This window comes from Aythya marila (genome assembly GCF_965140915.1).
Source record: "Aythya marila genome assembly, chromosome: 1".
NCBI classification, from domain to species: Eukaryota; Metazoa; Chordata; class Aves; order Anseriformes; family Anatidae; genus Aythya; species Aythya marila.
Window position 1 is genome coordinate 134,432,707 of NC_139042.1, and position 17,576 is coordinate 134,450,282.

Here is a 17,576-nt window from a genome sequence, read left to right on the forward strand (position 1 = left end):
GTTGGAGAAAGTATCTTTTGAAATGACCGAAGAAAACCTGGTGAGTAAGAAAATTTGAGCAGCAGAAATCAAGAAAGACATGACAAAACTTTTGAACATGCACAAAACTTGTGAATGACACCTCTGTTCTTCACTGCATCCCACAATATAGCTTGAAGTTGCCAATGTTCATGCAGACTCCAGGTAGGGAGGAGTACCTAAACTCCATATCTAGTTGTTGATACCTTGTGGGAAAAGAAAATGTTTTGTGGAAGGAAATGTAATGGAATTTCCCTTAGCTCCTAGGTAATAAGGCATTCCTTCCAGATGATAACTCAAATGATGATGTCATGTTGGTGCCTGACTGAAGATTGAGGTAGGCCAATGGGCTGGGGTGAGAGTGAAAGGAGTTGTGCCAGACCTTGCCATAGACTTTAAAAATTTCTAGCACTCTGCCCTTTGAGGTAAATGATTTCCCAGAAAATGCTGAGAAAAGTATGACAAGGTATATACAGGGATTTCGTAGTTCTGGGCCTGCTAAATGTACAAGTGTAAAATCATTGGTGTCTTTTGTGTGCTTTCTGTTTCCATTGACCAGTATCTCAGTCTGCAGGGACAGTTTCAGCATGTGTATATGAAAAGGTGTCAGAAGGTCACCATTTTTTAGTTCCTTGTGAAAGCTCCACCAAGCTAAACAGTACAGAGTCCGACTACACAGTGAGATGTTACAGTTTTGGATTATTTCAAAAAACCTCTCTGGCAGTTTTTCCACTCAAGAAAATATATTCTCATGATGCTAAGGGAAAAAGATAATTTTTTTCAGAGAATCCCTTTGTATTGAAGGCTAGGCTTTTGTGACTTTTACAGGGCTATGAGATTTGTTCCAAAGAGCTATAGGACCATTCAAGTAACAGCAGGGTAGTACCGCCAGAGTCAAAGATCCCTTGAATTTGCAGAGTTGTCTCTTGTACTACTCAGTGCTGAAGTGACCTCCTTGACTTATGCACAGGGGGTGGCAGTAATCTCAAGGCATGCTTCATGTTTCCAGGCATGCTTATATTCTCATACACTAATAGTAAAGCCAGGATATCACTTGTAACTAACAGCTGGCCACCAATGCAGTTTATTAGAAACTCAGCTAGTTACAAGTGGGTTCTTTATCTTGGTGACCTTCCAAGGCAATCAGAGCCTTCGGAAGACCTTGAATCAAAAATGTTTGGCTTTAAGAAGGGTAGCGCTGCACAGCACACAATTCTGATCTCCCAGGGTTCACAGATTTGGAAGGCACTGTACCATATATAACTGTACAAGACAGCACTGAGATACTATAGCTGCTGCATCAAGGTCATGGTGTTCTGGGATCAAATTAAAAATTATGCAAGATAGGCAATTTAGAAAAGAATTCACGTAGAGCTCAGGAAGAAAAAAGTCATGTGCTTTATGAGCTCAGTTATTTTGTAAGATTAATTTTTCACTATCTCATGATCTTGTAATAAAAGCACAAAGTATTTTAAACACTTGATTTGCTTATTGATCAGAACTCTGGGACCTCAGTTTCTAAATCACAGTTATAGGCCTGTCTTCATTTAAAAGCCAAGCTGTGTGCTTGCCTTGGAGTTTGCATGATATGCAAACTGAGCTGTTTGCAATGGTTGTGAATTTGGTGAGCGGGCAACAGTGAAACCTGGCATGGGGCATGCCTGATTCTTGGAAGCCGATCTCCTTCCCTGGAGATGCTGTGAATAGAAGGCAATACTGGCACAGGTCCTGTAACCCAGAGCGTTGATTCTCACCTCCTCTAGTGTAACCATTGTGCTCATTTGGATCACTGTGCTATCTTTAATTCCCAGAGCCTGTATGGAGGTAATGAGGAACAATATGAGCTGAGGGAATTGCTTTTTGATGTAAAACCTGATATTTTTGGAAGGAGGTATAATGGGCCTATTCCCATCCTAACTGTCTCCTATTTTCTATCTCCTGAAGGACAAGGATAAAAGATTTAGCTATTTACTGTATTTTAAGAACTGCTTACGTTGTGCTCTGTAAACTGAAAACTTCTGCTGGCAGAGTTTTCATGGATGCTTTGTGCATGGTCTGTATAGGTATTGCTAGATTCATGACCTATCAAAGACTTGGTTCTCCTGGAGCCAGCTAAGAGTGGTTTGCAACACTGTCTTAGTACCACAGTGTTTTGGTTTCCTTTTTCTTTTCCCATTCCTTCTCTTGAGGAGTTAGCTAACCAAGAAAGACAAAAAATAAAATAAAAATAGGAAGAGGGAGCACAAGAACAGGAGGGGATCAAGGTGGGGACACTGAGAGGATCAAACAGTCAGTAAGCAGATGAGCAATGTCCAGCAGACATTGGCCAGCAAAACCAAGGCTATCCTATAACCAGCCTCAATAAATGGCAGGCGGAAATTGTCCTTGAGATTTTCTGTATCTCCAGAGGTTGCAGTGTGAGTGGGATGGAGGGGGAAGGGTGCAAATAGACCCTGTGTGGTTTCTCTTTATTCTCTTTATCCTTTGTTTTCTGATGATAAAAGAGCTTTATGTGGCTATTGTAGCAAAGGAATTGGTGAGTCATAAGGTTTGCGACTTCATTTCCCCCTCCACTCTTTCCACATTTTTCCTGGTGGTCACATCTCCCTCTCTCCTTCAGTCTCCCCCTCTCTGATAGTGCAGCAGGATGTGCTGCACCTTTAAGAAGTATGTTTTTTTTTTTTCAGAAGACTAATTCCTGATCCTTGGCATATGTTGAGGCATGCCCTGAGTTTTGTGGTGTGTTTTATGAGAAACTACAGTGCATTTGGCTAGGGAGGCTTTTTACTCCTTTCTGCCATAGGTGCGCTTTGCCTCTTGGAGAGCATGCACTGTTTGGCATTTCCATAGGGATTTCTGCTGTCTTCCCCTAATGAGAAAAGGGAGATAAAGTGAATTAGCTTTTTTTTTTTTTTTTTTTTCTTCCCTCCAGTTAAAATTTATATTTATTGATTATTATTTTTTTTAAATGCCAAGGCTATGGTGGATAAAGCTGACCTAGCAAATTCTCTTCCTGTTTGCATCCCCACACTTACACCATTCCCACTGCAGTGTTAACCTGTCCTTGCAGTAGCAGAAGAGTACAGCCAGAGACATGTTGACCTGCAGTAGTCACAGCACTGGCAGCTTTATTATGAATTTCACATAATTGTGAATATCCTCATTTTACTGCTCATGAACATTACTTTTTGCTTCCTTCCCCTCTCACAGTCAATAAGAAACTTGTAAGAAGACAGCAAAATTTACTGTGAAGGTTAATATAATGTTAAGTAAAAACAGTGTAGGTTTTTTCTTCTTTTTTTTTTTGACACATCACATTCTTTGGAAAGCAAGAGAGTGTTTGGGGAGCTCTGTCTGGATTTTATTTTATTTTTTAATATTTGCAGGCGGCAGCAACACAGGCTTTAAACCCCAGCTCCCAGTGGGAACGGTGCAAGCGTTACAGGCATACCAGTAGGTAGCTGCAGAGTTACTCCTGGCAATTATTTCAAAAGCTGTGCATTCTCCAAGGTCCTGGGTCTGTATGCTAGCACTGCCTTGTAATAATAGCGTAAAACCTCTTGGATTGTCAGCATGTATTCATGTCCCTGTGCATTGTTTTAGGCTTCAAGGCAGCAGGCATCTCCAGGCGAGCAGAATGCTGTACCCGTATACAGGATTCCCCCTTCGTCTCTGGCAACGTGGAGACTGAGGGACTTACCACGCAGTCACCTGTGGGATGTGTGGCCCAGAGATGAAAGAGCAGTTTCTAGTAGAGACAGGCCTGCTTTTATGAGGAGAGATGTTGGAGGGGAAGGGAAGGAGCAGGCTCTAGGGCTGGATTTTCCTGCCACACTGAGATTGTTGCAGGGCTTTGATTAAATCACTTAACCTTTGAGCTGCAGATTCCTTGAGAGTAAAATAGTGTTAGCACTGCATACTGCATGGTAGGGTTAAACGAGTTAATGTAACAGTACTTTACAGTCTCGGCTCTGCAAATGTGCTGAGCACAGTTGTTCTGTTTATGAAGCTTGTAGTGTTTGCTACTGAGCCCATGGAGGGTCCCCGCCTGCCCTTCCCTCTTACCCGTCTTGGTGGCCAATAGCGAGCAGCCCTTGCCAGTTAGCTCCCTGGTCTCGAAGCAGTGCTGGATTGCGGCAACTCTCTTCAGAAGTGCCTTTGGAGGAGCAGCTGCACTGCAAGACCTGGTGAGGAGCTCAGCCTTCTTCATTGCCCTCCGGCTGTCCCGGCCCTGCATTGTCCCCTCTGAAGCATGCTGGAACGGTGGCTTGAGGTCCTGGGCTCTCTTCGCATCCCTGCCACTCACTCACCAGGTGGCCCAGGCAGGTCATGTCGCCTTTCTCTTCTTCGCTGTGAATGCTGGAGTGTGGGACATGCGTTTTACCTTTGTACCCCAGAGCTGTTCAGTCTGAATTAATGAATGCCGTGAAGTCGAGGATATCTGTGAATGCACAGCACGATGTAAATGTGAAATATTGCTCTGTAATTGCAGGTGGAGGTAACCCATGTTGAGAATGATTGATTGATTTTTATCGTAAGTCAACATTTGATCAGGTGGAATTGTAGGAAGTGTAGACAAAGCCTGCCCTCTGTTACCTCCATCAGAAATCTTTTAGGAAACACGAATGATGCTTCTCCCATGTGCTTTGTGCTTGTGTAGACACCGTGTCTAGTACTGGTTAAGGAGATTGATGGGGAGGCATAAAAATAGTCTGACTTCTATAGGTGTAATATTTCAACATACAGAGGGAAAGAGATACGTTTTTATTTTTTTTTCTGTCGGTATTCAGTGTTTTATGGGAAAGGCAAGTACTGCGTTTGCAGCATTGTCTTTCATGTCCAAGGTTGACACAGCAGCTCCTTGGGTTTGGATGTTTTAGCAAGTTAGGAATTTTGAGGGATAATAAAATTTAAAAAGCAGATGAAACATTGTTACATAGCTGCTGGCCTACTGGCATCATCAGGATGCAGTTTATAAAGCCTCTGGTGCTGCCAAAGAATCAAAGAGTTAACAATTCCAGAGGTTTAATCCAGTATAATACCATTTGCAAGGCCTATCAAATTCACAGCAAGTGAGCAGCAGAAAAGCAACCAAGCTGGGTGGAAAATGAAACTAGATGGAATTATATTGCCACAGGTTTATCTAACAAGTTGTTTCCTGTAGCAGTATAGATGCACATTTATCTGCAAAACTTAGATTATGTTGTGCTCCCCTGCTCTCCCTGGCTGTATTATCCACAAAAATTGAGTGCCCTTCATCCTGTTTGAACAAAGCAGTGTTCTGCTGTATCTATTTTGGTCGCTGGTTTGTATGCCATAGAAGCCATCTCATTCAGTAGAGTACAGTGATATATTGTTGTGTTTGTTTTCCTTTTGTTGCTGTGTACATAGTGCATTGTTGTTTGCTTTTTTGAAGGATTTAAACATCTGGAGGAGACCAGGGATAGCAATGCTTTTGTTCATAAATAAGATTTGGAACTGTAGTTCCCTTCCAAAGTGAAATGCTTTGGAGTATACCCTCTATTGTGTTACGCATTTGTATAGTTCAGATTTTGGGTTGGGAAGTGCATTCGATATTAACACTAAGCCAAGCATTTGGATTATGCTACTATTACTATAACTAGTGCAAGGTAAACATGATGTTTTTTCCCAAGTGCTTCTCCTAATACCAAATATAAATCAGGGAAGTAAATATTTATATGTGATAAGCATAGCATAGCTGAGCTTTGGCGAGTAGTGCGAAGAATCAGTTTTTATTGAAATGTTTCAAGAACTGATGCACAGAGGGCAGATCTTGCTGTGAAAAAATCAGTTCTCCAGTAATGAAAGCTTTGAGATGCTACTGGAATGCAAACAAATCCAAGTACAGCCTGGATCTAGGTGACAGATTATCACAGATGGAAATAGAAAGTGAGCAGAAAAAGAAATAAGTCCTGCTGTATTCCAGCCCCCTTCTCTGCAAGGTAACTCTGTGAGGAGCCCTCGCAGCTTTCACCACCAGACTGTTTGCAGACAAATGCCACAGAAGTAGAAGAGTGGTTCTCGTGCTCTGGTTTGGTCTGTTGCAAGCCATTTGTTTTTTAAGGAAATTGATCACAGTTCTGTCATATTACTTCACAGCCGATGAGCAAGGCATTCCTGGATGTAGAGCAGAACCTGGGGTGAGTGACAGCAAGCTTAGCATGGGCGAGGGGCTTGTAGCAACATAACTTTCAGCTCCAGCGCAGCAGTCAGAGAAAGATTTTCCTTTGAAGATAAGACACCTGGGGCTTTTGTAGAAACAGTATGCCTGTGCCTGAGCAGAGCACAGGAGCATGTGCATGTCTGTGTATGAGCAAGGCAGCGAGAGTGCCTGTGTGCAGTGTCGTAACGTGGCAGGGCACAGGCAGTTATGAAACTTTCCAATAAAGTCTCAGTGCGTCAGTATTGGTCGCTTGGGTGGTTGTTGATTTAGTGTTTTTGTTTGTTTGTTTTGTTTTGTTTTGTTTTTGTTGTTGTTTTGTTTTTCTGTTGTTTGTTTGTTTTGTTTTTGTTTTTTTGTCTGTTGCCCTCCAGTTTCATTTCCATTCATGAGTGCAGAGAGAGAGCGAGGCTGAGGAGTGCTGGCAGAGCCCCCAGAGACACCCGAGGGGAAGCGCAGGTCCTAGGGCAGGTGGAGCACCCCATGGCACCAAGTGAGGATCCCTGACTCTGGGGACAGGGATGGGGTGGGGGCAGCCCTCGCACTTTGAGCAGCTGCTGGTTGGAAGGGGCCCCTTCAAAGTGCCTGAGCTGCAGCTGGGAGTTTGACTTTTGTTTTTTAAGAGGACTGGAGAAATTATTAACCACAGTTCATGACGTCAGAGTTGATCTGATTAAAGGTTTGTTTTCTTGCTGGCAGAGGTGTGCTCTGTAGAGACTGGTTCTCTCTTCTTTTTTTTTTTAAGTTTCTTTTTTGAACAGCAAACGGAGGGAACTGCTCGCATTGCTGCTGCTGCTGCTGCTCCAGCTGCGTGTGTGTGTGTGTAAACAGGATGGTGTATCTGTAGCTGCCACGCGCAAACACACATTTGACCATGAGGACTCTTCGCAGGTTGAAGTTCATGAGTTCGCCCAGCCTCAGTGATCTGGGCAAGAGAGAGCAGGCAGCCTTGGATGAGCGGGGGACCCAGCAGCGACGAGCCTGCTCCAACGCTACCTGGAACAGGTAAGGTCTTGCACAGTGTCCTGCCCCCCTGAGTTGCCCTGCACTCCCGCACTGCTGCTGCAGAGACGGTACGGGTAGCCTCTGGCTGGCAGGCACGGCAGTGCAGCTCGCTCCCAGCTGGGGTGGATTACAGCACACCAAGGCTCCTGGCTCGGTATGTTATGTGGCATGTGTGCTTGAGGAAAAGGCAAGGGTAGCTTTTGTTGCCTTGCTGTTAGCCTTTCTCTCAGGGCTGATAGCAAGCAGTGCTGCCTGCAGATGGCTCAGCCTGCTCTTCCTTGTGGCGGGCAAGGGCTCATTTCAAAGGATCCAGCTACAAATAAGTATTTGCATCTGTCTCAATATCCTCATTCAAAGGGGATTTGGTTTATTTGACTTTTTTTTTTTTTATAAAAATTAAGATTTGTATATATTTTTATCTACCTAACTATATATATTGCTGATTATTGATACAGATACAAAAAAGTACTCAATTTATTTACTTGAATGCAAAAAGCTGTGTGTGTGTGTAAGCACGTGCACTTTGGACAGGAAGACTAGTCCTTGACTGTTTTTTTTGCTGTGCTTATACATTTGAATTTTATTACTGTTCGATTAAAAAAAAAAAAGCAAACTTTTTCTTGTGAATGAGTATAGAAATTCAGAAAGCATCTTAAAACCGTTTCAAAGACACTCTTAAAGATGAGTAAGTCTTTAGGGATTATATTCTTTTGCCTATTTTGAAAATGAAATGTCATTTTCTAGGTCACAGCATGGAAAGTGTCATTCATGTTTTATAATTACATGGAGGAATCATAGGAAGAAAAATATTAGAGAACTACAGACATTTTTAAAGGTATTTCAGTTTTGTGGAAAAAAAATATTAAAATACCACATCTTCCTTCCCTCTCACCCCTTGATTTGTGTATGCATATCTGTAGTATGAATTAATTGCTTACCACAAGCAGCACAATAAGCAGTGAAACCGTGCCATGAAAGAGACCACATTTCTGCTCAGAAAATGGTGCTATTTAAATGTCCCAGAGATGCTCCCACTGTCTGGATGACAGTGATACTTAGGGCAGGATTCGGTCACCTTGGTTCATGCCAGCTAGGGCTTTGCTTGCTCTGTTAGCCCCACAGGAGTCAGCAGGGAGGGAAGCTTCTGTTTGGTGTAAACCGAGGTGTCTGAACAGGATCCTCAAAGCTCGTTCCTGGTGGTGTGCTGACAGGGACGAACATTGCCAGGTCTGGTGGGAAGCACGCTGTGGAGGCAGGTTGGAGCAGAGGGGGGGGGGGGCTGAGGAACCAGCTGAAAGAAGTCCTCCTTGGAAGTGGGAAATGTTCTTGTTCTCACCAGTATTTGCAAAGAAATCCAAAATGAAGGGTTTTACTAAGTGAGACGGGGCAAAACGAGAGTTTGTTAGCTCTAATTTGGGCAGGACAGCCATAGCGCTGGACAAAAGTGGCAGTCAGTCAGTGAGCTGGACTTGTATTTGTCACATCAAAATGGCCAAAGAGCTGCCACATTGCAGCTGCTACTGGAACAGGTGCCCGTGAGCAGTCGTGTCGCTGATAGCTACAAACCCAGGCAGTAGCCTGCCTTGGTCTGTAGCTCAGATATTCTGCAGGCTGAGGAATTGGAGTTTATCCTCAGGAAAGTCATGGCTGAAATGATGCGGGATTAGTCATGTTAGGAAGTTGTCCATGGTACCTTCCCTGTGTTGCCTGCGTGCATAGCATGTGTAACAGGGCCTGGCCTGGACAAGGCTGGTGTTTGTCAGACTGAGCCCCTGACTCACTGAAATCTCGTGTGGGGTTTGAAAATACTGGCTTGTGAAAGGGTGCTTTTTCCTCTGTAAAATTAAAATGCCCCAACAAAGAGCTAGCATGCCATGTATTGGCTTGTGGAAATATTTGTCCTTCCATGTGAATGAATTGCCTGTGCTGTTTGATTCTGTGCAGTACTGAGCATGAGATCTTGCTGATCAAGGAAGTTGAGACACACCAGAAGAGCTCTTCCCTCTCAGCAAGCCTGGCTGTGCTATATTTAAATATACTGCCGGTTTCTTGCTTAATGTTAGCAGCTGTGCCTGGGTGTGCCGTGCACGTATCTGCTTTTGAAAGAGGCTTTCAACCCAGTACTCCAAAACTAGTGTAGGGAGTGGGAGAGTGCAAACCCCTGGCAGGCCCTGCCCCATGTGAGACTGATGATATGGTGCTGAAGGTAAGCCCTTTGAGGTGAAGCAAGGATGTTGGCTAGGCATGGAAACATGGGCAAGCTGGAGGAGCCATGCTGGTAAGATCTTCCACACATATTTGCAATGTCAATGTGGGCTGTCTCTGCCAAGGACAGATGCAGCTCCTCTTCTGCAATCAGATGTTGTGTTGTCACAACCTGGCTGCCCGGTGCCGTCCCCTCCACCACCTCTGCTCTGTGCAGTGCAGTATCTGACTGGAGACTGTTCACTGCAGAGGATGCCTATTGCTTTCAGAGACCCAGGGAACCTAATGACCGGGCTGGGTTTGCAGGGGGCATGTAGTGCTCATTGCTAGCGAGGATGGTTTCTTTCTCCCTGATGTTTTTCCTTCACCTCCCAGCTAAAGTGCTGTAAAACTTCTTGACATTGCTAGATCAAAGGGAGGTAGGTGCTGACCTGCTGTTTACTACTATGCAAATGAGACTTTATATCACCGCTTCTTTCGATTTTGCTTTCCCATGAACCCCAAAAGATCAGTAAAGCAGCTCACCGGTTGCATGTTAACTAGCAACCCTCAGCAACATAGTGGAACAATACAGTTTCATTACAGCTCACAGAATTTGCATTGGATTAAAATAGCTTAGATTTTTTTCACTAGCATTGACTTCAGTTCCTTTCACCCAGCCCCTTCTGCTTCAGGCAAAAAATGAATGCTCAATGCTGACTAAACCAATTGGACTGAGAAACATGTAATCCTGAGCTTGCTGCCCAGGGGTGGCCCCTCTCAGGGAAAATAAAATCCATTGAGAGGTTTTTATTCTGACTGAGCTAGTGCAGACTGCCTAATCAGTGCTGGTGCTGCCTGAGCTCTGCTGTGGGAAAGTCTCTAGTGAAAGGCACTTCTGTCCTCTTTGCTGCATGAAAACAGGGAATATTAACAGAAACCTTGAAGGAGTATGAGGTAGTGATGAAAAGGCGAAGAACACAAAGATGAGATGCCTGGTACAGTAGTGAGACCAGCATTAAAGCCACGGAGACATGCAGAATCAGAAGGAGTTTAATGGTTTGGGGGTAATTTTACAGGCTTGTAATATGCACTATAATTTGCTGTATTTTGACAGTCACAGGAAACATATTTCATTTCCTTACTAAATGTGAATGTTATTTTTTAGATTACAGTGAGGCTTTTGTAGTAGAGAAAAAGATCCAGACCAGCACATTTATCTACTGCTTCTACTGGGAAATTTTCTTTCTTCCAATATTTAGCATTTATTTAGAAATATTTTGAAATATTCCTGCCTGTGTGAGGAGGACAAGCTTCTTTTTTCGTGAATCTTCAGATGGAGAAATCTTGGGAGCCTTTTCATCTCTGTATGCACAGGGGGCTGCCAGAGACGAGCTGTGGGGTAGGGAAGGGGAACAGGGGACTTCCCACTTGGCCAAGCCACCACCGTGCTGTGCAGTATGCCCAGCCTTGATTACAGTAAGAGAAAGTGGTATGTGGGGAGAGAATTACTGCTCCCTGTAGACTTCCAGATACATCTATACTTGTTTGAAGGCAGGTATGATTGGAAGCCAAAACATCTGTAGTCTTACACTCTGCAGAAATACCAACTATTGGTAGCACCTCAGGGAAGTGCCTTCACCTGCCTGTTTCAACTTCTTCATAACTAAAAATAGTGTGTATAGCTGGTGAAGTTAATGAACTAATGTCTCCAAAACTTTTTGAAGACAAAATTTGCAGACCAGCTTATTTTCAATTACATGATCTAGTGCATAATTGCAGCCTATCAGTCTTTGCAGATTGCTTTACCTTGGGTAGAAATTTCCAAAACATAAGTGAACTAGCAGCTGCAATCTTATTTTTGAAAGGGACAAAGCCTGTGGAAGTGCAGTTGGACTGAAGCTGTTCTGAAAGTAGGATTTCCCATGTTGGATTAAGCTAATTCAGAAAAATGAGTGTTTATTCTGGAGCAAGGGTGTCCTCAAGGGGGTTTATCAGGTTAGTTACTGTGAATTAGCTATTCCAGATGCTGTCCAAAGGAAGATGAGCCGTGTTATTTAGTTTCTTTCGAAAACATTGCCCTTTAACTCTCCAGTTCTATTAGAGAGTTCATGCAGTATTGTTGTTTTTTTTGTCTCACCAACTTCACCTGGAGCATTTTAAAAAGGAGAATTTGCAAACATTGAATAAAAAATGCAGCGGTATTTTCACACATGCTGCTTGCATACAAACATAGTGACTGCTTTAGAGAACAAAAATTACGTACCTGCTGTTCACAAGTGCAAAATGCAAAAATTACCTACCTGCTGGCTTGGGCCACACCACCTGCTTTGGCACCACCTGAACTGGGGGGACTGTAACCTGGTCGGGCCCAGTTTTGCAGTTGGTCCTCAGCCCTGCAGACAAACCGTTTCTGACCTGCAGAAAACAGTGCTTTGATCACTATAGTTCTTCCTTCTTAGGAGCATCGTTGGAAGAACAAGGGTGGTATTTAAGGGCTGGAGGGAGCCAGCCTCTCATTCACAAAATGGAGTCTGGTGCTCAGCGAGTGACTCAAGCGAAATGTATGCATTGGTGATGTCGAGTTATACAGGCAATGGCTTTTTATCAGGTAAAAATCAGAATAATAAACCACACCCTCCTGATCTTGGCACTCATGCTAATAACATTATTACGCTGCTTGGGAATGTCAACAGTGAGTGTCAAACTCTGTGCTTTGTGGATTTACACCTTCCATTTTCTACTTAAAACTTTCATTTTCTACTTAAAACTGGTCTCAGCAGTTTTCTGATCTGGATTTCTAGTCCTTGACTCAGCCTACTTTGGGTATTCATCTCTCTTCCCTGAATACCCATGCCTGTGCCTCCTCCCAGGCTTCCTCCTGTTCCTCTGCTAGTTTCTCAAAATGTTTTCTTCTTGCGGATACCAGCCATCGTCTTTAGACCAAGAATGGCCCATACCATACATTTGTATGAAAAGGTGCCCACACAATGTGTCTTAGCGCATGGACACATACCAGTTGAGGAGCTAGCATATGCATTGATTCTGTGCTTTCAAGAAGTGCCATTGGAGGTCTTTTCCAACCTTTATGATTCTGTGAGTGGTGCATTTTGTTTCAAATGTGCACTGCTCAGGTGCACAGAGCTTCCTAGTCCCATTCTCCACCAGAAGATACTGATTGGGGTCCTTTAGAAATTGGTCACTTCCTTAAACAGGAGAAAGTGTGGTGCTGCAGGAATAGGAGAGTACATTGGCACTTACGTGGAAAATGTGTCTCTTGGTACAAGACCATAGCATTACTTTGATTTAAGCAAGGGTTGTTTGGGTTTTTGTTTCTTTTCATTAGCTTAAGCTTACTAAGAGGATTTTAGCTAGTTTTTTATTATACTGACACCAACTTACACTGCTGATAGCATACCTTTTATTCTGAATCCTCTTTGTTGCCTCCCAAGCAAGTGTTGAGATCACAATGGCATGCCCACACTGCCTGTAGGCTGGGACATTCATCCTAGCATGAAAGCACTACTGTCTGATGTGGGAAGGAAGGGCAGTTGGTCAGTGCAGCAGGGCCAAGACTTGTTTTGTGGACAAGGCAGCCTTCCGTCACTACAAGGAAGGTCCCAGGCAGATGAGAAGATCACCACTGGAATGTTTTAAGTAGGAGCAGTTCTATTACACAGGCAATAACTTAGATGCTTGCAGCCTGTTCCCTGTAGTTCTAATTAAAAAATCCTGCTCTGTGTTATCTGTTTGAGGAATAATAGTGGACCTGCTAAGCTGGAAAGAGAAAACCTCCCCCTTGTTTAGAAAGGAGTGCCAGAGAGAAAGTGAGAGAGCACACTGGGTTTTAGGAAAGATTTAGTCATTCTTCTCTGCAAAAGGGTGGTGGGGAAGATTGCAAAGTTCATTTCCGAATCAGAAGAGCATATAAAGACTGCTTGTTTTATTCACTACGTTAATCGTACTTCACATATGACTCATAATGTTAAAATACCTAAGTCACTTCACTATATACCAGACACATTTAGCTGCCAATTTTCAAATAACCAAAAAGAAATGTGGCTCTTTAAGCCAGCCACAATAAGCTGGGTTGGACGATCAGTGTGTGTCTGTGCATGCAAGTACATGAGGGAAAGTAGGACCACCGTGTGCAGGAGAGTGCTTAACACCTTGTCAAAGAGCAAAAGAGAGTAGAGGATAAAGGTTCCTATTTTGATCTGCTTGTGCATTTCTCCACAGTGGGTCATATCCTTCACCTGCCACTTTTAATTTTGTTTTTTCCACAGATGGATGCAAATGAGCTTTTCTGGCAGTGCTTCTCTTCGCTGTTCAGTGTTGTTGGGTCTGCAGTTCTAATCTGTCGGCAAATAGCATAGTTTTACCTGCCAGCCCCCTCCTCTGCTCCCAGCAAGCATTGGAAGGGGTTGTCTTAATTGTGGACCCGAGAAGGTTTAACATGAGTGCCTGCAATCCCCATGCACCTTCCGCATCCCCCTCTAAGCAGGCAAATATCAAGCCTTGCTGTGATGCTGCAGTGATCTCTTGGACTTGCAGGATGCTGTTGAATCCATCTGGAAGGCCTACTGAGCTTTCCTACCAGCAGGAAGGAGAGACCTTATGAACAGAACTCACCTTTAGCTCTTCTTCACAAGACAGGCCAACCCCAAATCGCGGTACCTCCAGGCAAATCTGGGCCTGTTTTGCCTTCCAGAGCTCAGAAGCTGGTTGTTGCTCTACCGCATCAGACTCCAGCACAGCATGAACAGGGGAAGGACAGTTGCAAAGCTCAAAAAAATACTGTTGCAGAGTCATGGGTAAAACCAAAGCTCATGGAGGGTGCATACAGTGTAGCTTTTGATTGTGGGAAGATCTTTTCATTGGATATCCTAGGGGTGAGATTCAAGTTTGTTGCCCCCAGACATGCTTCCTGAGCACCCCTGGTTGCTGCTGTTCCTCACTCTTGCTGAGTACAGGCTGGGAGGTGGATGCAGAATGAGAGCTGCACAAGCAGATGGATTGTGCAGAGTGAGAAGATATCTCCCTGTGTTTTTTTCTGAGTAAGCTCAGAACTGAACAGAAGCTGAGAACGTTTTTCGAAGGTGTTATCTCCTTTTCTCAGGTGCAAAATTGAGTAGGAAGAGCCACACCCCAATATCTGTATTTTCCTTTTGTGGTCGATGGGATTGTGAGGGACGAATAAAAAGCAGTGAAAATGTGAAGAAACTGTCCATTAACCACAGTGACGGCATGTAATATTGCTATTGATAATCACACTACTACTTCTTGCTTTTATTACACATTTCATAACTATATCTTAAAAAAAAAAAAAACCTTCAGTGATTGTCATCTTTATTTCACACATAGGCTAACTGAAGCAGACAGAAATGAAGTAACTTAAAATCACTGTCAGGGAGCATGATGGTTATTTCAGTAAAACAGTTGTCTTAGAAACCATGTGGCAGTACTATGAGCAGCAGAGTTGATCAAGGCTGCTTTCCTCTGTGCTAGCATCAGGAAGGTAAAGCATCTGTGTCCCTCCCTGTCAAGTAAAGGCTAAACTTCCCCTTCAGTATGTTATTGGTGGAGTCAGTAGAAGACGGTCCTTCTTCCCTAGCTGGAACCTGGAAGACTGTAGTGTTTAAGGACTTTAGCTCCATGATTAAATGTGGTAGAAATTGCCAAGTTGCTCCAAGAGTGAGGGAGAGAGAGAGTTAGCTGACAGACAGAAAGGCTACATGAGTCTTCTTTTCCTTTGGAATCCAAGATGAAATCTGCTGAGAAGTTGTAAAAGATGGCATTGGGTTGGAGAAGGGGAGGAGACTTATACCTCCCTTCTGCTAATGCTAGAACAGGTTTGGTCTCACCTTTTGTTGGCATTTACCTTTGTCCTCAGACCTAAACTGAGTTTAGGCTGATGTGTCATCATGCTAATCGTGTCATGTGTGTTTCAAGAGTTTTAGAGCTTCATCTTGAAGCACTTACTTGTTTCAATAACCCTTTGTGGTGTGGTTTTCTTAAATTCATGGGATTAGCAAACACCTCCTCCCTCCAAGCGTGTGTATTGCCCTGTAAAACATACAACACTTTGCAGGTTTTTGTTATTCACATCTTAGAATTTGTAAAGCTGGTGGACATCCACCCCATGGATAGATGGTGTTGGGTGTGTGACTTTCTGTTGAGCTAGAGGATTTTGTTGCCCTCAGTCCTGTCTTCAGTTGTGGCTGATTGCAGGAGAAATCACCCACCACTAAGCAACATCTGCTTACAGAACAGTTACAAATAGCACTGAAAATGAAAAGGGAGCATTTCTGTAGGACAGATGGTTGGCCTGTGCCTAGCACATTGCTTCGTAAGGCTGTCTGCCTTAGAAACTCTAGACTTTTGTTCTTTCAGTGCAGCCTTGATTTTTCTTTAGCTGAAGCAACATCATACATTTTTGAGAAATAAAAGGTAGTAGGAAGCAGTCTTTGTAGCTAATAATGCTGTAAATTATGGCCCTTTTCTATTTATTGCTTCATTTCTGATAATGAATAAGAGAGTGATGAAGTTCCTTGAAATTCATAATTGTCTAGTGTTTCCGCCTTTTATATTTTTTCAAAGAACTAACCATTTTTGAGATTCCAGTAACCCTGTTCTAGTAAAGGGATATATTATTTGTGGATTAAAGTTCAGGTGTAGTGTCCAGACTTGACAAATGCTAATTTGTTGATAAAGAAATCAGGAAACCATAACTCAGACAAATAGATACCAAAAATGCCAGAAAGATCATCACAGATCTCGCAGTGAAGGTGTTGATTGTCTCTGTAGTGAGCTCACAGAGACAAAAATATACTTAATATATTAATGTACTAAAAATTATACTAAATTACCTAAAATACATGAACCCAAATTTTCTGAAATTACTGATTTTAGAGGTATAACTTTTGAAGTTGGAAAAAATATTTTAAAAAAATTATTTTCGACAATGTCATCTATTTTCTAGAGAACAATTTCCTTTAAGGCATCTGAGACTGAGCACCAGCAATCATCTGTTCCTTTCAGAAATGTTCTGCAGTGTCTGGAAAGATGTATTTGCCTTACTGTGGAATTGATACTCTTTGTCCTGGTTTCAGTTAGAATGGAATTAATTTTCTTCCTAGTAGCTGTGATCTAGTGCTAATGACTCCTCCTGTCCTCTTTCAGTATCCACAATGGAGTAATTGCTGTGTTCCAGCGTAAGGGTCTCCCGGACCATGAACTTTACAACCTCAATGAAGGAGTCAGGTAAGAGATTTGGCTCTCCAGGAGGTGTTATTAGCTGGCATGCACAGTACAGTTTGCTAGCACATGCACTTGAAACCTTCTACAGCAATATATTTTCTGGGGGGGTGGGGGAGGTGGGAGTTTGGGGAGTCCCAGTAGTGATTTCAACCAGTACAGTCAGTTGTGGCTTGGTGAATAGATGTTGCTGCTGTGTCGACACCTTGCTCAGTAACCCATCAGAGATGGGTTCCTTCTTCTACAGAAGAGTGATTGGATTATGGGGAGGGTGGATTATTTCAGCATCTTTCTTGATGTGCTGGGTTGAAACTAGAGAAATGAAAAACTGGACCCTGTCCTGAACCTGTAGTAATGCAGCTCTATCCCACTACAATTATGCTTTCCTTTACACTGGTGCTAAGCCTCTCTCGGAGCTGCTTCCCTTGCATGCATGGAGGATGTAAAGCTTCCCAGCACTCATTATGACAGGGCGAGGAAAGACATCATGTCTGGTAGTCCCTTACGTCTAGGTTCTCCATGCAGACTGAATATGTTCTAGATGTTATAAAGCTGTCTTGTTAGCACAATGTCCTGAGTAATGCAGTTTAAGGTTTCTATTTCTTTCTCATGCTGTACTGATACTGTTTGCAACAGACTAAATACAGACCAGTGAGGTATATAACAGAATTTTTTAAAAGAAAAATAAAGGTGAAAATCGTATCATTTGAGTCACTTGAGTTTTAGTTACAAAGACAAGTTTACCAAGATGTAAGTGCTGTAAATCCACATATCAGGTTACTATTACTTGTTGTAGTATTGATTATTACTTACTGTACCCTGTGTCACTGACGGGGCCAGGTAACAGAGCTCCTTTTAGAAACTTGTCCCAATGCTTTCAAGAATAGACGATGGAAAACAAACCACATTTATGAAAGACAGACAGCTTATT

General features: G+C 43.0%; 1 protein-coding gene across 4 annotated transcripts in view; it reads left to right on the top strand.

Annotated features, from left to right (window-relative positions):
• Nucleotides 1-17,576, top strand: part of PRR5 (proline rich 5) — an 87,402-nt gene that overhangs the window by 29,426 nt on the left and 40,400 nt on the right. For 2 of the 4 annotated variants that reach the window (XM_082763983.1, XM_082763985.1), the window contains 2 exons: nt 7,091-7,204; nt 16,571-16,651. In XM_082763983.1, the coding sequence (XP_082620109.1) occupies nt 7,091-7,204; nt 16,571-16,651 (195 nt within the window). Of the gene's footprint in view, nt 1-6,160; nt 6,180-6,673; nt 6,693-7,090; nt 7,205-16,570; nt 16,652-17,576 lie in introns of those variants that run through there. The other 2 variants (XM_082763984.1, XM_082763986.1) reach the window with 2 other exon arrangements.